Genomic DNA, 22,718 nt, shown 5'->3' with positions numbered 1-22,718 from the left:
TTGCGTGCGAGAGGAAGCGATTACGAGGGGCGGAAATGGTGGGTACCACGTGACTCTCGGCGTGCCGCATCGAAACAGGCGTCGGACAATAAAGTCGGAAGCGCAGTTTGCTTGAAATCAATCGCGCGTAGCGGACACGCCGTAACGACACGACGTGCGCTCGCTCGCTCGCTCGCTCGCTCGCGTACGCGTCCAAATAACAACAATGCTCCTGCAACAAAACCGGCATGATCTACCGTGCCGTAATTCGGGATTTACGCCGATGCTTATACGAGTGCCCCGCTGGGCGCCGTTTCGTACCGGCCATCGTTAAAAACCGCAATGGCCGCCAGTGCGTGCACCCGCATCTGCATGAACGGACGCATCGTACGCGCGAATTCTACCGTGCTAATCAGAATAACGATCGATAGCGCTGCCCGCAGCCTCCGCCGGTAGTCGATATCTACCTGCAATATGTCGAAGCGAATCAACCGTGACGCGATTTGATTTTTATTGAATGCTAGCTGTTACAGTGAAACTAGTTGATTTAAGATTGGAGAGGGTCAAATAAATTTGTATGTGCGAATTAAAAATTCATAGGCCGTCACTCGTCGTTGTATATTTTCGTGTCGGAGAGCTGGCCAAGACGGTGAACGTTACAGAGGAATTGTTGATCGTTCGCTGAAAAGTCGAGGAAAATTGAAAATCCAGTTGTAGAATCATAAAGGATGACTTTATTTCGTTCCCCGGGTGAAGATTACGCGCTTCTCGTTGCGGCTAGCTACCTCTTCTTATTCTAATAATTTAGTTTTTAAATCCATTTATGGTAATTTATGTTTACGCGAGATTGTATAACGACGCAAGGCTGCGTAACGCATTAAGCTGCCTACCGTGCTTTCAATGTTTCCTCTGGTTTCTCGAATAAATTACATTGCATTTTTTCCGCTTCGTAATAGCGAGCTTTATATTTTGATAGCTCCGAGTAATTCGATCACTTTGCTGCTACCACTCACTCGGTTGATCTCGGTTAATTCGTTCATAATCTATAACAATATTGGCAAAGGACGTAACCAGCAAGTAGTAAGCCCTAAGTAAGCTCAGCCTGAAAGACCTATTGTGCCCCGCAGTATACCGTCTATTAGCAATGGAAACAGGTATTTCGCGAATGTCCAGTGGCTCTCAAAGTCAATATATCCGACGATAAGGTATCTCTAAGCAATCCTATAATAATTCAAGTCTTAAACCCTCCATTGATCGCACGCGTAGCGCGCCCGAGCCCCTACACCGTGCTCAAACTATTACGTAGTTATATCTTGGGAACTACCTTCATATCCGGTGTTTGCCGCTGAGGTTACGTTCAGCTACTCCGGAGAAGCTATAGACCCGCGGATTCATCCATACGTTCCGGAAACCTAGCAAAGATGAATCCGAGACTTCCAAGTCCCAAAGATCAGCTTAAACTTGAAGCTCCCCGGTCCCCGCGCTTTAAAAGAAGGATCCGCGAATCTATCAATCGTGGGATACAAAGTTTCAGCCATTTTGGAAGCTAAAAGGCTTGAGGATATTAGAATGTGACGGCTCCAGTGAAAACTGTTAAAGTCGAAAATCTCGGCGCGGCGGCCGGAGTAACGTATTTCCTAAATGTCAGGATTCGATATTGAACGTTGAATCACGATTGAGGGTGGAAAGTGTGGGCCTGAAAGACACGATGGCCTTAGCGCTTGTTTTGCTCTTTTGGGAACGCGGACTGCAGGTGCATGGTTGTCGAGCGCAACAGCGAAACTACGGGCCGACAGTTGAAGTCGAGTCGTGATTTCTGTTATTTCGCTGACGCGGCCCATCTATTCGTTTCGGCCGGACGTGAACAATGAATTATCAATTTTCTGTCAGCGTCATCAATTATCGTAGGACGACGGCTCGCCGGGCGGCCCGCGCGGTTTTTCCCTCGAAATGATCGCGCCCCGCTCATCGTATCGCGATCGTTCATTAATTAAACCACCGGCCAATCAATCCATACCGGACGCCGGACTCGACGGAAGCCTGACACGTGAAACGGAAAACGTGCGCAATAATTCCGCTACGAATTTCACGCATATATCTTTATAAATTCGCCAAAAATTTCTTTTGCTCGCTCCGGCAAACATCCTCAAAATTTATAACATGCAATTAATTGATTCCTCTCGGTGTGCGCGAACACAAACAAATGGATTTAATAATCGTTACTCGTCGTTTAAATCCCCCTTTTTACGTCTCAGCGATCTCTTAATCCTGACTGAAAGAGTAGCTTAATTATCTGCTGCGAGGTATCCAAAAGACCTTGCCATAAATCCACGAGAATCGCCGATCGATCTTCGTGCTTGTAATCAATGGCGGATTGTTTATAACGTTGTTTATCGGTGGAGTCTGCCGGGCGTGTTCCGGCTTTATTCCCCCCCATAAATCGCTTCCATCTAGCCTGTGTCCGTACCACCTGACAAGCAACTAATGTAAACGCGGCTCGTGACTGCTAGCGACATTTCCGTCGTCGTTAACGAGAGCGCATTTGTTTAAATAATCCGCCGACGGCCGTCCGTGCGTATTCCTAAAAGTGGATATATATATATATATATATATATATATATATATATATATATATATATATATATACACCGTGCGAACGCGACCAGCAAATACGAATTTTAGCTGTTAAAATGCAGAAGACACGTTCCTTGCTTTCGGGATTTTAACTACTTTAACTCCTTCCTTTCGCAGCTTTCATGAATGTTTTAACTTGTAAATTTTTACTCTCTCTCTCTCTCTCTCTTTCTCTTTCTTGTCTTTGGACTTAAAGATTCGTCTGAAATTTTTAACCCCATACTACGTAATTTTTCAGCACTTCGAGCTTTTGATTCCACTGACTTTTAGATACTACGATTTTTATTTCCCGACTTTCTGACCTTTTCCCATTGGTATCTATTCGGTGTCCATCGATTTTTTTCTCTCCAAAATTCAGTGTATACACAACGCTGCTCTCTCCCTCTCTCTCTCTCTCTCTCTCTCTTTCTCTCTTAATGTATATTCGGTTTTTTCTGCGAACGATTCGATTCTGCGTACGTGCGATTCGTGGATAAAAACGTAGACGTGAACGAGGGAATCTTGCGCGCGAATGGATTCGTTTGATGTCGAGTACACCTCGCTCTCATTGGGCAATAGTCAATATTGAATCGCCCTCGAAATCCTCTTCTTTCTCTCTCTCTTTCGTGTCCATCTCATCGTATATCTATATGGACGTGATATCGACTGATACCGCATTTACCCACGAGCAAATTCAGAAGTATTCTAAAAAAAAAAAAAATGGACGCAATAAATTGCCGTGTTAAACCGCGCGTGCGAAGTTGTCTCTCATCGCGAGACCAGCTTGTTTCGTGCCAAGATCTGTGTCCGTCGTTAAATATGAATGGACAACTTTTTTCTTTTTATAAAAAAAATGTTCTACTTTCTATTTGAGATTTATTGTCTCTTTGAGACACAGTAAATTATTGTAATTTATAATCAATCGTTTAAAAGCAATGTAAGTTGAAATCGCACAAACCCCTGGACCACTTGTATAAAATGTGTAGCAGCTCGGGCGACAGAATCCACTCCTCGCTCGAGGGATGTACGTTCCGAAGAAATCGTCCAAGTGCCATAATCCGCAGCGGCATTGTGCAACGGGACGAAGTAATCGATACGTCGCGTCCGATCTGTGGACGGACGCGACGGCCTCGATAGAGCCGCACAGGTTGAACGAGAAGCCGTTTATAGATGATCGATCCGGCGCCGACAAAAGCCGAACAAAAGCCACTTCGCCTGCGAGCGGGTGCTGAACTTGAGTCGTTAGATCGCTCAACAGAGGTTGTGACTCACAACGGCGTGGTCCTCGCCATAATTCGCGGAGGGAACGGACTGGACCGCGCAAAGACATTTAACGCGATCGATAAAGCGGCCAGTAAATCCCTTTTAGATGTAGGGATGCGCCCGCGTGAACGACCGCTTAATAACTACCCGCTATTGGTCAAGGCGCATTCACAGCTATTGAACAGTTTGCCAATGATTTGGCGAGATTGATTTTTTTTTCCTTGTTCTGTCTATCATTGGAATAGACAACAGTGGAAATTATTGAGACGTCTTCAGAGAAGCGAGAGAGAGAGAGGAAAGAAACAACAATTTCATAATATGAACTTTAAAACATATTTATATTTAGTGTAGTCGTAAAATATATATTTATAGATATTTTACAAATTTGAAAAATAAGGCAACTTGCCCAACGGTTTGAAAGAATACGAGTATAAGCAAATAATTCAGAGACGTAAGATATTCTTTTAAAGAACTTTATAAGTTTCAAATATAGACATTAATTGCAAAACTAAAAAGTTTTATAGAAATTGAGTTGATAAAAAATTTGAATGATTAAAGTGTAATATGTAAAAATTCAGGCTGTGCAAGAATTCAACAAAAGGCCACGGCAATTTCAAGAGCTGAAAATTTGTTGAATTAGGAGGACAAAGAAAGCAAAATCACAAATCTGACTTGTCAAACACGAGAAAAACATGAAAAGAGCTTCTTTAAAAAGTCGAGTCCTTCGTAATGTTGAATAGAATGGCTTCAAGAATTACTAGAAAGCATTTTGTAACTTCCATTCGATCGTCATTCTCATCTATCAACATTCAATTTCTCTTCCCGATAGTCGTCTGCGCTCTACAGCGGGATCCTTTTGGTAGTCTGACAAATGGAAGCTCGGCCGCAGCGCGAGCGAAGACCAGGGCGAGGAAGAAAGTCGCCGGAGAGGGCGAACATTTCTCTCGCGATGAAGAATGTCCGGAATAATTTCCCTGGGTTCTCTGAAATAATTTTACCCGGTCCACTTTGTGTCGTTGCGCGGTCGCGGCTCCGCCGTTGTCGTCGCTGTTTTACACGCTCGCTGAGAACGTTTTAAATCCTGCCTCTGGATTTACCTTCCTCTTCCTTCCCGACGTCCTTCCCGCCGGGAAGAAGGATGGCCTGAGAGCCGCCGGCAAAAAGTTCCGACGCTAAGTGTGTCTGACGTTACCCTCTTGTTTCTCCTTTATTGTGCATAATGCGCCACTTCCCTTCCCTGCACTGTAAGTCTTCTTCGCAAGGTCGCGCAAGTCCTTGGATACGTCCAAGGAAATCACCTGCGCGAATGAAAACCTTCAGGATGGAGATTAATCCGGTAAGTACTTTATACTACCGGGATATATGGATGGGTTTAGGTAAAGCAGATGCAGGTTAACTGAAACAATTTTGCGCTTCGGAGACATTTTAAGAATACTCGTACGAACGAAGAGTAAACAAAAACCGGAAGGAGAGAGAGAGAGAATGAGAGCAAGAGAACTTTTTAATTATTTTTTACTTGAATTTTATGGTCGAATTTGTATTATTTTTTTAAAAACAATAACACTTTTTTTAGCAAGCAAATCCAGGAACAAAGGAATCCAACGATAGATCTTTCTATATAAATCCTACCTCCTTGTGCGTGTCAGAGAAAACAAAAAGATTTATCTGGGAAGCGGGCTCATTAGCATGATGCAATAAAAGGATCTACGTGAGCGCGATCCGTGATTTGTTCCCTAGAAAAGTTGGGAGATTTGATGCACTCTGTCAAGATCTGGCGGAACGAGAAGTGAGATCCCCGTGAAAAATTCATTTAATCCTGCCGCAGGGCGTACCGAATGCTCCGCCGGTTAATCTTGCACGAAGTGAGGAAACAAGGAGAGATCCTGGCAGGACTCGGTCACGGCCGCACTCGACTTCGGCTTAACCCCCGAGTTCTCCAGGGGCTTGCATCCCAGCAACTGCATCACCGTAACCCGGATTTGTCCTTTGTCCTACGGGAGCGCCACTGCCGCGAATGCGAAATTCCCGACCTACTTGTTTTTCAAGTGTTCTTGAATTATGGCTCGGTCAAAAATGTCGAATAGAGCGCGCCGGTGCCCCCCCACACGATTATATAACCGTATTTTGAATGGACGTGTCCCCAGCTATTCGTACATAATTTGCCAAAGGACTTTTTATTATACGTCTTGCCCTCGTGTCCGTAAGTCGTGCGTGAAGTTTACGAGTCCCGATGTCTTCGGGAAGCACGAATTTGCCTATTGGAAGGTATTGTCGAGGGCTTGCGTATTGTTCCCTCGGCAACTTGGAGAAAGGCTATTTTGCGCACGGCATAATGGAAATCCTGGAATATAGTTCCTCTGTTAAGTACCTGCAGGAGCTTTCGCAGAGGTGCAACAACCTTACGTTACGTCAACTAATTTAATCCCCCCCCTCCCTTTCTCTCTCGCTCCTCTCACGCTCCACATTACTCTTCGTTTCTCTCTATTTCATCGAGATCGCGCTACGAAAGCTAAATAGGTTCGTATCTATTATTCATTGTAGTCCCGGGAACACGTCATCTTAGATCACGAAGTTCTCGAATTCGTGTACCACCGACTTCTCAAAATCCTCCCAACTCCGATCACTGAAATCTTTCAATTCTCATACTCATTTTTCTATTGCAAATTTTCGAAGTCTAAAATATTGAGATTTGAGATTGACTCGACATTCTTATTCTTACTTGTAAAAGTTATGGAGAAATGTAAATCTTTAGGATTTCCAAAAAAATTTTTGAAAAAACAAAACAATTTTAACACGTATCAGAAACGTACCATTCTCGTCTAATATAATTATATAAGACCTTTCCTTCTTATTGAGTTTTATAATTGCACGTGTTTTAAATGTTCAAATCTTGAGGGATATTAAAAGTGTATAATTTGGTAAATCGATTCTTCTTTTCGCTCTTACTTTCACTTTTCACCGTCACTCTACGATCATCAATGTAGCTTGTTGTTTATTCATTGGCATTTCACGCTCCGACATCTCTACCAATAGGGTGATTTCGCATTGTGCCCGTTGGTACCTAAGCTCGGCTGGTGACCCCGAGCCCGTGCTCTCGTATCCGGCGACAACTGTTTCACGTGAAATAGGAAAATCCGGGAATAAAGCAATCTCTGCCCCGTCAGCGCTCCGTGACTGCCGTCCATGATTGCCGTTTTCAGGAGGACCTAGTAACTCGCTGGAATATCGTTCTCTGACTTTTCTCCCCCTCCCCCTCCTCCCCCGCTTTTCCGCCGCCGCTCAGGTTACGCCCCCGATTTTCCCCATACCCAACATCCCTTTCTTTCTCTTCGTCACTGGCCCCGGGCGCGCAGAATCTCACTTAATCCGCGGCTCGGCACTTCATTCTCGGAACTTCCAAAGACGATTAGAGAACATGTCGATCGCTCCACACTCCATTGGCGGAAATCTCGGCCTCCCGCTATTGTTGCAGCTCTTTAACCCAAAAGTCAATCCATTCGTGGAATCCGCACTCTCCTTTAATAAAGTCCGCCAAATGTTTTTTAGTCTTTTAATTCTTTCTTCCTTCTTACTTTTGATATATTGATCTTTCTTTTTTTGCCAGCAATATTTAAGTCTACAACGCATTTCATTAAAAATGATAAAGTCGTTGTTGTTATCTCGTTAGAAGGTGAGATGGTGAGGGCAAAAGGCAGATGGCTTTTAGTATAACCCTTTTAAGCCGGGTATGTCTTTCTCTTGCGAGATTAACGAGAGAAGGCAACCCGGCCTTGGAGCAACGGAGACAGAACCCTTGGTCGAGAGTATATTTTACGTCCTCACGCGTGCCAACAATTATTGTGTTGTTGAGCCCTTTGCACGCCCTTTGCGTATAACAGTAATCGCGAGACGGCTATTTTCTTTGGTATTATGCCGTTATAAACGTTACGACTACATAAAAGCGGTTTAAGGGATAAACATCAATTTACTAGTTCTGTGAAATTTCAAATATACACCTTTTCATTTTATTATATAAGTTTAGTATCTTCCGTCTTTACTTTTAAACAAATCCTAATATGTTCGAATTTCGTCTGTTAATTTATTTAATGGCGCATAGTGCATCGTTTAAATGTTGAAAGAGAGGAGTGCCTTTTGGCGACTGAACTATACGGTACATCACTCAATGATGAATGAAGACAGAAATCGCCAGCTATGACGGTCCGGCGGACATTTTTAATCCGACAAAAGTTTGTGAATTACGCTTAGTTGGAGCACGGGAGTGTCTAGATAGAAAGAGAGAAAGAGAGGAAGCAAAAAGGATTATGTTCTCTCTAATGGCTCCTATTCCCTTAGTCTTGCGCTTCACTCATCCGTTTCATTTTTTCTTTTCATCCTTTCCCCCTTTAAGCCGCGAACATTCATTAAAAAAGTCTCCTCCCAAGAACTCCGGGGGTGAAGACCGAATACAGGAATGAAAATGGGACAAGAGGTCCGAGAGGGACGCAAGGCGGACGAGGGAATTGGAGAAAGAAATTTTTTACTGCCTGCGGCACGAGACCTCCTTCGAGGACCTCCGTCGTCCTTATCCCACCCTCCCGGCTTTCTACCGTTCTCACCCTCTCGCTTTCTCATCCCCACCCATTCGCGGTACAAAGCTGCGACCCCTTCGCGCATGCTGAGGCTGACGTTTTATACGACTGCGGGGTTGGTTGCACTGGAAATAATTATGCCAGCGTTAAGCGCGATGCCACCCCCCGCGATGGAAGAACCTCAGAGGGGTGAGATCCTTATAACGGAGCAGATAAAGTCACCGCGAATATTTCTCCGCTTTATAATTTAGTGCGGCTTCGTGCATTTTTCATGTCACGGAAATTCAGGGATTTAGAAAAAACATATGTTGCCGGAATATGTGTCTATTTATCTAGAAATGGGCTTTTAGCAATGTAACATAAGCCATTTAATTAATTTTTGTTCGCGTTATTAGTAAATTAATATTTATATGCATGTAGTTATAATAATTAGTATTATTTATATATACTATTCATTAATTCTATTCAATAATTTTAATAATAACATTATATTATTCATACGTATAATGTTTCGTAATAGCGTCTTTTAAATTAATATTTAAATTATAATATTATTTACATATATTTCTAAAAGCGCAGGGGAAAGGATACGTTCAAAAAATAATTTCTTTTAAGTTCGACATCATGCTTTCCTAGCCAAGCGTTGTTGCGACGCGATCGATAGAGGCGACCGCCATCTTCTTTGCGATCGTCCGCAAAAATCGGTGACTCGTTTTCCGCACGCCAGGCGGTTAGAGCCGCGGAATGTTGCCGCGTATTAGCATAACAAGATTCTCTCGTGCACGTAATGCGGGGGCGGCTGAGGGGGGTGCAGGACGTAGGGCGCACTGATCTGCCCCCCCTTTCCCCGTTCCTCGTAGATTTGCATGGCCCATTTAAATGCAATTTCTTTTCCCCCGATCGAGGAATTACGTGAATACGCAATCCGTCCGGCCGCAAAGTTCGCGTGTACTTCCCGCTATGGGATTAAAGGGACTCGTGCCCGAGGACCCCGAGGACCAGGAGAAAAAGCGATTTTGTGAGCTTTCAGCGGAGACCCGTTTACTTCTTCTATTGATACACTGACTGCACCTATTTTCCTTTTTAGCTAAAGATTTGAACGATTTGAACTGCAATCACTCTGTTTATTTCTAACCTCTAAATAGTTTACAATTCTCTTGCGAATAAATTCCCATCTAGACATAAACTCTTTTTGAGTGAGGGAAAAAGCTTATAATAATGGTCTTCAATTTTATATACTTTCACACAGGTATTAGATAGGTTGTTAACAGACTCGGCTACTCAACGCCTTGCAAAGTTCAGCGCGCGAAAGTTAACAGATGAATAAATTCGATGTTATATCTTAAGGAATAGTTTGCTGTTTCTAAGTTTATGACACGGCAAATTATATCCATACAACAACATGTGCAGCACTTGACTTGGCGGTTGTAGAACACAATATTTGCAATTAATTAACAGCATCAGGTACTCAAAGTTCCAATAGAGTTTGGCCGCTCTCCATCAGCCATTACATTACCGCGGGAAATTCACTAATATTGAATATGATGGACAAATGTCTTTTATTAGGTTTTCATAACGATACGAGTCCATCTCTATACCGTTTATCTTAGTAGTTTCATTAAAATAACAATAAATCGGCTAGTCATCGGTGGGAGATTATCGAAGTTCAGGGCCAGGATCGTTTTGAGATTAGTCTGAATGTCCGATATATCGTAGGAAACCGGAACGTCGCGGGACACCATATGCAGGAACGCACGGTACGAGGAAAGTTACGGAAGTTGTTATTACTTTTAGCATCCGGCCGGCGCACCAGCTGTATAATGCACCCACTATACCGTCGCGTACGCACGCTTATACACGCAATAAGTAGTCCGCCATGCGTTCCAACTAGCTCCCCAGTCGTTGAAACTTTTTACGAAGGCCTTTCCGGATCTCGTAGACCTCGTTTCTATAAGGTCCTTCCGATAAAGCGAGTCGCTCGTCGCTTATTAAATCTCTGCGTTTTCGTGCTTCGCATTTTCCCCAACAACAAATGTCTCGGCGCTAGCGTTCAACATTATTTCGAGTACAGAGTTGCTTCGATGAAATTTTCATCGCGCTCCTTCCAGAATTTTAAATTGCGCTTTTATTTTTAATCTTTTTTTAAAAGTATTTAATCTTTACTTTAAAATATTAAAGACCCCTTTCTCGGCAAATGCGTCTTCCACCCAGGGACTTTACTGTATTATACATATTTCATTTTTACACACTGTTTCTTCCTCTAAGTCTCAGATTTCTGGGAAAGTTGCGCTACCGCATCACTATTAACGAGTTTCGAGCAATAAAAATTAAAAGTGAAGAAGAAATATGTAGAAAATGAGAAAAAGCTTCGCCATTAAAAGTTATAACATCATTAAAAAGTTATAGCAAAATATTGCATTGTTTTCCAAAGTTTATTACGTTGAAATTCAAATCAGTACTTTTTTGTTTATAAATCACTGTTTGTATAACAGCATAACAATAAATAAAGTATGAAGTAAACATCGAAAATACACATGACATTTAATCAAATTTATTTTAAAACGCGGAATGAATTGGAAAGTGGAAAAAGTATGAAAGACTTTCTATATTAGAAGTTCCGTGGAGATGACATTACTTACGTTTCTTGCGAAAGTTATGACGATTACCTTGTCAAATATAAAAATGTTTACTGAGGCAAATGCCGCTCAATCAGATACATTCTCGCAGAGGTCGCAAAGGTCCGATTGACGGTCCACGGGAGACAAACGAGGTAAATGAGACACGTAATTGATTTCGCCGACCATTCGCGACGTAATTAAAAAGCTTCCGATAACGTGGATCGGCCATTGTTACGCAATGAAGCGTGACTCACGCTCGTCAACCATCGAAGTTATGCCGCGTTACAGTTCGCAATGAAATTACGCCCGCTGAACGTCATAAGTTGCGAAATTTGCATTTAGCTCCGGCCTCTCGAGCTGCAAACTGCGCCACGCCACGGATAATCGAATTGCGAGATGCCTTTTCATCCCGCTAAACTATCATAGCTTATTTGCGCGAGCCATCTAAATTATTTTGTCCAGGTACTTGCCGCCCTTTATATCGTTATACGTATAAATGTTAAATGGCTTTCGTGGGTTATCGATTTTTCCCACGACAAAGGTGGGCGTTCAAATCGTGTTCATCATTCCGAAATAAAGTCCAATTGCCAAATGCGTATTTCATTTGAACATGAATCGGTTATTTTATTTTTTCACTTTATCGCGCGGTACCGTGAGTTTCCGTAACGCAAAAGATTAAAATGAGCTCTTATACCCAAGCGGGCTCTCGTCGATATTAAAAATAATGGGCAAGCGATCGATTTCTCGATTACACCAGGGCCGAACTGTGCGTGACGGTAACCTGATAGACAGAACGATTGGAAAGAAAGGGAGCTTTAAGGTAAGATTGAAAGCCGTAAAGAATAGTTCGCTAGTCGCACTCAGTGACCAAGCTTCTCTCTCTCTCTCTCTCTCTCTCTCTCTCTTCTCTCTCTCTCTTTCTCTCTCGCACTGTCGGGAAGATTCTCTACGATCCAATCATCCAACGCAGCTTCCTGATGGAGCTGTCAATTGCAGAATTGTAGGCGAATGGCCCGTAATGGCTTTCCTGTAAACGTGAGCTCGAAGCTAAAAGCTTACAACCTGTATTGAGAGAATAAATATTCAAATTGAGAGAGAGAGAGAGAGAGAGAGAGAGAGAGAGTGAGAGAGTGCAGAGTTTAGTAAATTTTGTAACTTATTGGGGAGAAAGTATATTACATTATATAAAGTTTACCAATCAGTTCTTTTGCTCATGCTTACAATCTTCTACAACATTTCAGTAGTAGCAACTCTGGCTGTTGGAATAAATAATATTAGACAGAAATGTATATCTGTTATTGTTGCAATGAACTTGTTAATTTCGATGGATAAAACTCGTGGCCAGTTGTGATTGCAATTTTCTGCACATGCAAATTGAAATTTCTTAAAGAAGGCAGACTCTGGATACTTTATTGGTTAGCACCTTGTAGACGAGAAAGAGAAGACCCTGGCGTACAATTGCATTTAATGGCTCACGGAGGAGAAGCTGTAGACTTGTGAAGGCCGAGTTAAATGGAGTCGCGAGATTCGAGGCGGAAGTCGCCTCCCAAAGCACTTTGAGTGATGGAGTCTGGGGAGTAACAATGCGAGACGATACCTTAATCTCTCGATAATTCCTCGTTGACGTCCTTCCTTCAACTTTACCGTACGCGCGAGAATTCCTTGCGATATTGCAGAATTGCATCGGCAATGCGAATTTACGCGATGCTAAAGAATATTTTAGTCTCTGAAAAAATGTCCTTAATTTCTCAAGAAGCTATTATGTTTTCTCTAAAAATAAAAGAGGATGGCTAATCCTCAAAATTTAATCTAACCTTTTTTTAGATTAAACTTTGATTTTTAATGTTGACTAAAAATTGGCTATAAACAAAAAAAAAAGTGATTGAAAAATGAAACAGTGCAAGTAAACGAAAAAATTATGGTTTAATTCTCCATCTCTCTCTCTCTCTCTCTCTCTTTCTCTCTCTCTCCTATTATCTGATCTGAAGCATAGCCGTCATAAAGTTAGCGAAAAGTATGTGTACTTCGCGGAGATGGAGGGGGGTTAATGACACGCCAGCGGAATGCGAACGCTCGGCCTTCGCAAACAACTATATTTTTCCCGTGCATTTTCGCGGCTGAATTTTCGCTAACACGCGTGCAAACATGCGGAATCGTTCGCTGTGCGCGAAAAGAGCTGTTTCGTGGTTGCGCGAATTTCGCCCGCCGCGCCGTCTCGCCGTTCGTTTTCGTTCCTCACAGTCACGCCCGCTACAAATTCGATTTACTCGCTTCTCTCCCCCTCGACGTGGATCTCTTTGAAATTTCATTTCCCGTGTCCTTATCCCGTGACTTTTTATCACGCTCAATTTTCCTCTTGATTTCGACGGGGGAGAAATTTAATAACATAACAAATTTGCAATTAAAAGTAATAAAACGTGCAATTCTCTGAGATGAAAAATCCGACTGCTTCTTTTTTTATTCGTCTTTTTTTTTGTTTATTCAAAGCCTAATTTTGTGTTTGCTTGCAAAATTAATCTTCGTCGTAATGTTAAGTGGTTTCTCGAGAATCGCTTCTGTTGGAAAATACAGAACTTTGAGGAACGAAGGGCTATATACTACGGAGGCTTAAGGTCTTAAATTCTAAATATCTTTCTCGAAGGCACAGCAATATGTGGCGGCGATTTATAACCATGTGATATATATGGGCGAAACTGTGCTTCGTTTCGCAAAGTTCGCGCAGAAGAAGCACCGGAATTAGTTTCAGACGAGGTACCACCTCGATTTCCATTACTAATCCCCGTTAATTTCCATTACTAACCCGGCATAATTAAGCAGTCTACGAGACTTTCCCTTTCCACCGTTTCCGCCGGATACGCGTCGTGTCACTTTATAACAACTTTTTAACTCTGAAACGAAAACACCTCGCTGATTAATGTATTTTCAGAAAGTAGCGTCCCAGATCCTTGAATTTTCCTCATATCTTGATAGACAGAATTTCTTAAAGTAATACATTCTTTTTCTAATATTTAGATTTAGTAACGCTTATAATTTTACAGATATTTCAAATTTTTTCTATCGTCGAAATTACACGAACAATGAAAGTCAATTAAATGGATCGAACAACTTGAAATCGATAGAAAGGTTTAATCTTGAAATTCAGTTTTTGTCGTAATAGTGAAGATTAATTCTGAAGCATGTCCCTTAACATTCAGAAACGGAATTATGATACAGCATAATCGCCGCTTTATAGTAATTCTTGAATGGGATGTAATTAAAGTTAATTGCGGTGCCGAAAGTTCGAGCTTGCTCACTGGGAAACCTTTCGAAGCCGGAAATTGTGATTACAGTGAATCTCTGCAGCGACGTTTAGGATAGACTCGGGGATTTGCAATGATTGTTAAATAATAATCGCGAATTTCAATACAAAGTTGCGACAGTGAAATTCACATTTGACGGATCAAGTTTTTGGTCATATTAGCGTACACATTGTGCAGAATTACACGTGGGAATTGATTCGTTAAATCTATACTCCGTGTAATGATCAGCGCGGCGTGAAATTAGCGCGGGATCGTAATTAAATTAATAACTGGATTATGCCGCGTTGATCCTATAATTATCGTTTACACGCGATAAGGTTTAAAAGCCCGCTCCAGGAAATCGATGTAATGTGTTACGATCCCGTTGGGGAGGCGATCTGTAATTAATATTCAATTACCTTTAACATATTGCAAGATTAGACACTCTTCCGCTCCCTTATGCTGCATTCTTCTCTTCCGATAAATGCACAAACAAGATTATTCAAATTACAACTAATGCAGAACGTTTGAAAATTACAACTAAATACTTTTCCTCTTCTCCGTATTTTGTAGTATTACAATAATAAATTACTAATTCAATTATATTGATTGTATGTACGTTAATTGTTAAATTATTAAGTATTTTGAAATTAATATAATCGCGTCCTAGCAAAATTGTTATTCTTACCGCAACTCTCATTTGTGTATTAAAAAGTTATTATTCTATTCGTTTAATTGGCCAGATTTTATTTTTTTGATATGCAATTAAAAAATGTAATTTCTATACATTTAATTATTAAATTTAAGTGTACAGGAGAAGCCGGGAGAAATCAAATACACAAAAACTGCAGAAGAATTTTGAAAGCAAAATAAAAAAGAATTTACTCGCACGTTTTACATACAAAAAAAAATATTAAAAGTCGAATATGCGCATAATATTCCATGTGAATTTGTGTGTTACCAGAACTGTAAATGCAGTGAACTATTTTTTCCACTTTTTTACCTGTCTCGGAAATTTACTGTCGCCGAATCGTGGCAGTGCAGCAACGATAACGTCGAAAGCGATGCAAAGATCGCTTGATACTTGTATGGAAAAACATACGCGGTAGGCTTTTGCCGTTCAATATCGAAATAGAATTTAGTTGTGTAACGGAGAAAGACAGAGAAAGGGAATGAAAGGCGATAACATGCGGGAATCTTCAACCCCCGATAAATCATATCCCGCCATGTTTAATGCAGCTTTTTCAATTGTCCTCGGGATCACGTATTCACACCGTAATTCCTTCCAGCTACCGATTTACGGTCCGAAGGTGCAATGAATATCCATTTCAACGCAACATACGGAATTTTTTGTATCATAATTTTACAATTATATTTAAAACAGAATTAAGGAATAACGAAATGCGTGTAACATAACAGAAGATTAATTATATTAATAGAATGCATTAGTAAAAATAGAATTGAGAGATATCGCATGTGATATAATTATCATTAATATCAGAGGTTCAGATTCTTAACCGACACTGATCACGTTTCGAAATTCCCGAAATTCTAAATCAACTTTCCAGGGTGAAATCAATTAACTAGAAGCACAACAAAATCTTTTTTTTTTATCAGCGTGTAGAAAATAACGTCGCAAAAGTGCAACGGTGGACCAATGAGTGGGATGGAGAGGATTGCGCGAATTCCGCGGCTGCAAAGCGATTTATGGGAAACGAACGCCAGCTATAAAATAACACTTCCCCATTCAAATCGGCAAATTAATGGTCGCTTTCGTGGATTCTTTGTTTGGGCCGCGCGTGACAATGGCGGCGCTCGCTGAGTTATTATCCTGAAATACTATAAAATTTTAGGTACGACAATTTTCGCAAATTTTCATTCATTTCGGCAGATAATTTTCTAACCGCGGGGGAATTCTGGTATCCAGTGCCGTAACGCGACAGATTCTACGTTGCCTGCACGTCCGAAATTGAATTGATGTTATACTTTTGGAGTATCTGGCCCCTCGGAGCAGCGAAGATTGATCGGCTTGCCTAGGCTTCGAAACTATTATCTAGTTTAGATACTTAAGTCCGCGCGGAAAGTTACTCCCCGCGAGCTTTAATCTCTCTAAGCACGAGGTGATTATAAAGTTTCTTATTAAGTTCCCGTGTAGCACCACCACACGCGTATTCGAGCCGCCATTGCGATACACGGCTGAAAAACTTTAGCCAGTACTTCGGCTATATGTAACTCTCAACGAGGAGAAGAAAATGCGAAAGTGCCCGCCATAGAATTAGAACATGTTTCCTCCTCTACGTGAAACATTATGTAGGAAAGGGGGGGCTACATTTACATTTAAACGCTGAAACAGGTTTGGACAGTTTAAATATCTCACGGTAGAGCAAAGAGAGAGCATTCTCTTTATTACACGTTCTGTACTGTATCTCATTCTTACGACGTTAATAAATTCCTATTAATATTATATTTCATTATTATATATTTCATGTACATATATTGTACCTGTGTTATTATTATTTCTAATGTGTATTTGAAAATCTGTGTTTTTATGTAAATTTATCTCATTTTTCGAAAATGAACAATAAGTAATAAGATAAGTGGTTTAACCAGAAGATGGAATAAGTCGCAAAGTTATTAAGATAATATTTTTTGACATAAAACAATACGAATTATCTTTTTTTGTAACAGAATAAGTAAATATTAATATTTTTGATAATCGAGCGGAATCTTGTATAATATTTTTTTCTGGTTTATACGTTTATGCGTTTATATAGTCTATATTGCCTTTATGCTCTTTAGTTATACATTAATTGTTGTTCAATTTTGAAATATGTCAAAGTTGGAGAAATGTTATTCACCTTACTAGATTGATACACAATTTATTTCTGATGTTAATCGAGCATTTTGTAAACTTTTATTTTTAAGAAATTTATTGCGGGAAGCATCATCTCGTTCTTTTTAGTTACATAAACTATATGTCAATTTCTGTACATATAGTAAATTATTATTAAAAATACTTTTAATTTATTTCGCAATTATTTCCATTTTTCATCACATATTTCGTTTCGCAATTTTCATCTTATTTTATTCAAGTTACTTTTTACTTTAAGTTTCGCATTTTATAAGCTGCATAAGCTATTACATTCCCACCTTATTTTTGAAATTATTTATAATCGCTATTCTTTGAGTCTTTCATCAAAATCACGGGACACTAAATCATGGATTACATGCTTTTATAAAAATATTTACATAATATGTAACGTATGCATCATGTTGACATCAACATTCACGTCCTACATGCGCCACTTCGTATCCAACATTAAAGAGACTCGTACGAGCTTGATATCCCCGTACCGGGATTAATGTATTCGCGGAAAATAAATGGCGAAAGCTTTCGTCGTCGAGAACCGTCGTTGAAAGGCGAAGAATCGACGCGGAATTTCTTCGGCTGGGTCCGTTATGCAGAAGAAACGAGAAAATATCACGCACAAAGGAGCTCGCCATCTTTGAGCCTCTTTCCGAGGGATCGCAAGATAATTGGCTGATTTAACAAGATCACATTCACGACACAGGGATTCGTGCCGTAGTATGAAAAGCGCGTATTCTTTCTATAGTGGCTTCTGTTCGGAAATGCATGCAGTTATCTGAAAATATCATCGGTCACTGAATATGGAAATTAAACTCTAAAAAATGTAAACTTTAATATAAATTCCCCAAGACACATTAAAATTTAATTTTATCAGAAATTATTATATTTTTCAGTTTTTCCACTTTATTGTTAATCCACGGGGAAGGAAAATTGTCAATTCTCATGGTGTAGTTTTGCCTCCACATGCACAAGTTGCAAATGTGACGTTCGGATCTGCAAATGGTGCTTTATGTAAAACGGATGTTCGTCGCGGTATTAAAAAAATGCAATTACATCTTAAATTCTCGAATTACGTGGATTCGTGGGAAAGGAAGATCGTTAGCTTCCCCCGGAAGCGGTGATATCACCGCTTTCACGGTCACAAAGCGCGAACATGGCGCACGGACACAACACTTTGAGCGAAATGGATGTCCATCGCGTATTGTAATTGGACGGAAGTAGTATTTTACCGATCCGTTTGCTAAAGGCGAATGAGATGCGAATGCAAAACAGGGTCGGTGCACTGCAACTTGACTCAATAGCAAATGCCGCATGTAACTATTGTGTTGATTACAAGTTTACAGGTAAAATAAAAAAGAGATCGTTATATCGCGTGTTACGATTTGTACAGGTAAATTGGATATCTGGAAAATAAACTGCGCCCAATGCGGGATTATCTGTCCATGGATGGACGCATTTATCGAGTCCCTTTCTGTGGAAAATTGTGTACTGATAATAGAACTTTATCCCTTAAATCCTTTTGCGTTTGATTTCCGTTCGAACTGAAATGTAATCTACAGCTTGATTACTAGTTAGATGCATATCAAAAGATACTGCTTCAAAGCAAATTAATTCTAGTATATATAGTATGTTTTCGTTCAATTTTTTTTTTTACAATAAATGCACAATTATCGGATGATGAAGTGTTTTCATCGAAATATGCTAGCGAATAAAATAAATTAAACATTTTAATTTTAAGTTGCAATATATGGTGTTTTAACAGTTTTATTGTATTCTCCAGAATTATAGAGCTTGCGGGAAAAATATTTCTTTGAAATTAGATCTGACCGATTTAGTTTCGCGTTTTTAAATGACCATCTGATTAAACATCCTTTATTGAATTTTAAATCGTTTAACCGATTTCGATCTCCGATTTATTTCGCGTTTCCTATTCATCTCGGGTTTCGTCACGGTAAAGAAAAACTAGAAGTTACCTTGAACCGGCGCGTAAATGTTGAGGTACAGGCAATCCTCGCTTTGGTTCTTGAGGTAGGGCAGCAGCCGCTTGAGGTACTCTACCCTGCCCTTGGGCATTTTGTCGCTGAGCTCGGGCAGCTTCTGGGGACAGACGGGTCCGAACTTGTCGGCGACTTTAACACCATGCCAAAGGGCACCACTGACAGGCGGCATAAAGCGCAACGAGCCGATCGGCGGCGAGGCGTAGGGCACGCCGCGGAATACCTCGACACCCTCGAGGTATCGATCGAGGGTAACGATCACGCCCGACAGCTCGCCGTACTTAGTCCTGACGATCCTCGAGCTCAGCTCGGCGCCGGCGGTCGCCAGAATTAAGCCGAGCAGCGCCAGGATCGACGACGTCATCTTGACGCGATCACCGACGTCTTCGGCGTCACTTCGCCGATCACTTTTTCGCCGTTCCGACGTCTCTCATACCGCCTTCCTTGTCCTCCACCGCGACTATTTCCCTCTTAACCACCTTCAGAGGTGCGGATGCAAGCGAACTGATCCATCTCGCGGTACTCGGGAGCTTGTCCTCCTCCTGGATACATCAGTCTCCTTCAAAGTGAAGGGCAGGTTCAATAACTGTTTTAGATTTTCCTTGGCTAAATCGATGTGCTTAAGATGGCCTCGATCGGAAGGTAAAGGGTAAAATTTGTTGCTATTTTACGATAGTTCTTGTGACAGTCCAGTTAAAGAAAATCATGGTCTTGATTCTGTTTAGTAATTCTAAAACAGAGCTATTGTCTTTAATTAGATATTCCTGAGTTCAAATAATGTATGCAAGAAACCGATGAAATTAAAAATTAGGTTTTCCAATATGTTGGTCTTGAAGGATTTGTAATAGTCTTCTGGATTTACATTCTCTGTATTTAAGTTATTCAGGAAAGAAGAATGATCGCAAATCGTCCTTGATTATCTATCTATTCTGATGCAATTGACCTAAGGAAGACTGCAGATTAATAGATTGGAAAAACATCCTGAGTAATATCTTCCTAGTCACAGAGATTGTATTTTATTAATACACGTTGTGTATTAGATTTTTTCAGTCTTAATATCTAACTAGATATTTAGTAATGTTAAATTCAGATATTCCATCGATGCTGTGGCGAAGATCAGCATGATCTGCTAATAAACGTCATCGTTATCCTTCGAACTGAATCAGCTTTGTGCTATCGAATTGCAAGTTTTAATGATGTTCGATATTTCGTCTTGTTGCTTCACTGATACAGTACAAATTTTCTACACGTAAGAAAAATTGTCATTAATTTATCATGGACGTCTAATGAGAACAATGAGTGAACTACTTTATACACACACACACACACACTTTATACACACTGTCAGAAGAGAACTTTACACTTTTCAGTGACAGACTATAATGTCTAGATTGGAATTTTCAATTAAAATCAGGATCTCTTCACGATCGACACGAAGATAACCTCGTCGTTTGACGATTTTCCGTTTCCTCACTCACGTCTGCTGATATAAAAGAGATTCACACACGTGTCTTATCGTTTACACAAAGACGATCTCATTTTTGATGGCGTGCTTAATGTATCGCAAGAGATAGAATGCACCGGCTCTAATCACGTTCAGGAGCAAACTGCTCTTTGAATATTTACCTGCTCGTTTCATCTTGGCAAGAAAAAAGAGGAAACTACGAGAAAACAAATCTGCCAATCTCTCATTCGAAATTTCTTTGGACGGATCGTAGATAACGAGAGTCCCATCTGGCTCTCATCTCGTAATTCATCGAACTAATCTCTCGATCGAGTCAGATGGAACATTTACTGATGTAATTTTTCAGCAAATGACTTTTCTTTGGAAGCTAATTCTCTGAAAAACATCACTACGGGTGTGGAAATTGACGTTGATCCGGTTTTCAGTTTTTGAGGAAAGTAAAACGCAGCATAAAGCTATTTGCATTAAAGAACGTTAGATTTTCCTTGCAATCGATAAATGTGGAACTGAAAATCCATTAGCTGCCTCGGCTGGTTTGACGCTTAAAGAGATACGCACAAAGACACGCGCACCGTGGTTGAGAAATAAAAGAAGCATCCAGGAAGCTTTGCTTGTTGCATTCAAGGAGTACGTCACTGTTATATTTAAACCTTTCAGTATCTTTCCGGCATAAAATGCAAATCTTCCCAGGGATGTGACGCTATTCTTGCTGAGAGACAACAGCTTCAATTTTCAATTAACCTAGTTAGATTAAAATCGCACTACTGATCAGGAGCTAATTTCCCGCAAGTTTTTCTAGGTGGACACTTGTAGAGACGTAAACAAAACTTTACAATTATCTTTAAATTACTCCATTAAATTCGCACTTTCTCGACAGATCACTGAGTGATGATTTCCGATCATCTGCACAACACTACGATGGTCGCACGCTATCATCGTTTCTTCATCACAATTCAAACAGGTCAAACGCACTATTGTACGGGATTCCTTTTACGCACAGCTCTGCGAGCACCCTTCTCTCCGCTTTTTCTCCACCCTCCCGGCGACCCGCGCCGGCACCCCGATCGGAATATTTCTTCAAACTTTGCCGAGAATCGGGAAAATTGTTTCCCGATAAGATCCGATTTATCGGATGCGCCAAAGTAATTTCAAGTTTTGTCAAATTGCCGGACAGACGTTCTCACTCGCTGGAAGCAACCAGCCCTAGACAGAACTACACGCTCCCCCCCCCACCTCCCGAAGCTAACGAAAGAGGTGCACCGAAAAATCCGTGAGAAAGGTGGTAGTAGGGATTGGACCGAAAGCGAAACGGCCACCCCCGCGTTTCGTCAAGCTATCCCGGTCGGGTCGCGGCAAACTACCACCCTCTCTGGCACTGCACCGTTGACGTCGACCCTGGTCGATGCACCGCAACGAATCTCGCGTGACGTGATCAGGGGTGGGCACGGTATTACCGCGTAAGGGTGAGAGCGCCGCTGGGACGCCGTGGTATGCGACGAAAACCAACCGAACCGATGTAGCCGACACTTCGACCCCCGACAGACTGGCGTCAGGCAGCGACGTTCGCCATCGGCTGCGCATGCCCCGCGCAAACGCTCCGGACTCCGGTACAGGACATGGGCGGAAGTGCACCCTGGTCGATACGGCAGGAGGAATCGATCCTCGAACGACCGGCGAGAGTTGTCGGTTCGAATCCCGGATTCTGCGAGAATCGCTAGTCTACTACTTTCCGAACCATCTTTCTTCTTTTCAAGCTATCCATCACTATTGACTTCTCACATGATCATATTTAAAAGGGATTAGTTGGTATGGTTCAGTGATTAAGTCAATAATCACTGTATTCGTGTCAATTTTCTGAATCCATTAGTCTTTTCTGACCATTTCTTTATGACTTGTAATTCGTACTTTTCTTACTGTAATTTATTATTACTATTATTATTGTTATTATTATTATTATTGTTATTCAATACAATTATTGATTCAAATTTAGAATTATATTGTATTGATTGCTATTTTAATTTGATTTAAAAAGTTGTTTTAGACGTTTTGTCTTTCCTTCATTTTTCTC

At 41.0% G+C, this 22,718-nt stretch overlaps 1 protein-coding gene across 1 annotated transcript in view; it reads right to left on the bottom strand.

The window, feature by feature from the left end:
• LOC105833649 (neuroligin-4, X-linked) overlaps positions 1–22,241 on the bottom strand; it is a 133,807-nt gene extending 111,566 nt beyond the window's left edge. Inside the window, exon 1 of the mRNA XM_028192481.2 lies at positions 19,162–22,241. Within this exon, the coding sequence (XP_028048282.2) occupies positions 19,162–19,549 (388 nt within the window). The 5' untranslated portion in view covers positions 19,550–22,241. The remainder of the gene's footprint in view (positions 1–19,161) is intronic.
• Between the last annotated feature and the right edge of the window lie 477 nt (positions 22,242–22,718).

Source organism: Monomorium pharaonis, chromosome 5, assembly GCF_013373865.1.
Source record: "Monomorium pharaonis isolate MP-MQ-018 chromosome 5, ASM1337386v2, whole genome shotgun sequence".
NCBI classification, from domain to species: domain Eukaryota; kingdom Metazoa; phylum Arthropoda; class Insecta; order Hymenoptera; family Formicidae; genus Monomorium; species Monomorium pharaonis.
This window is presented reverse-complemented; position numbering and strand designations above follow the sequence as displayed.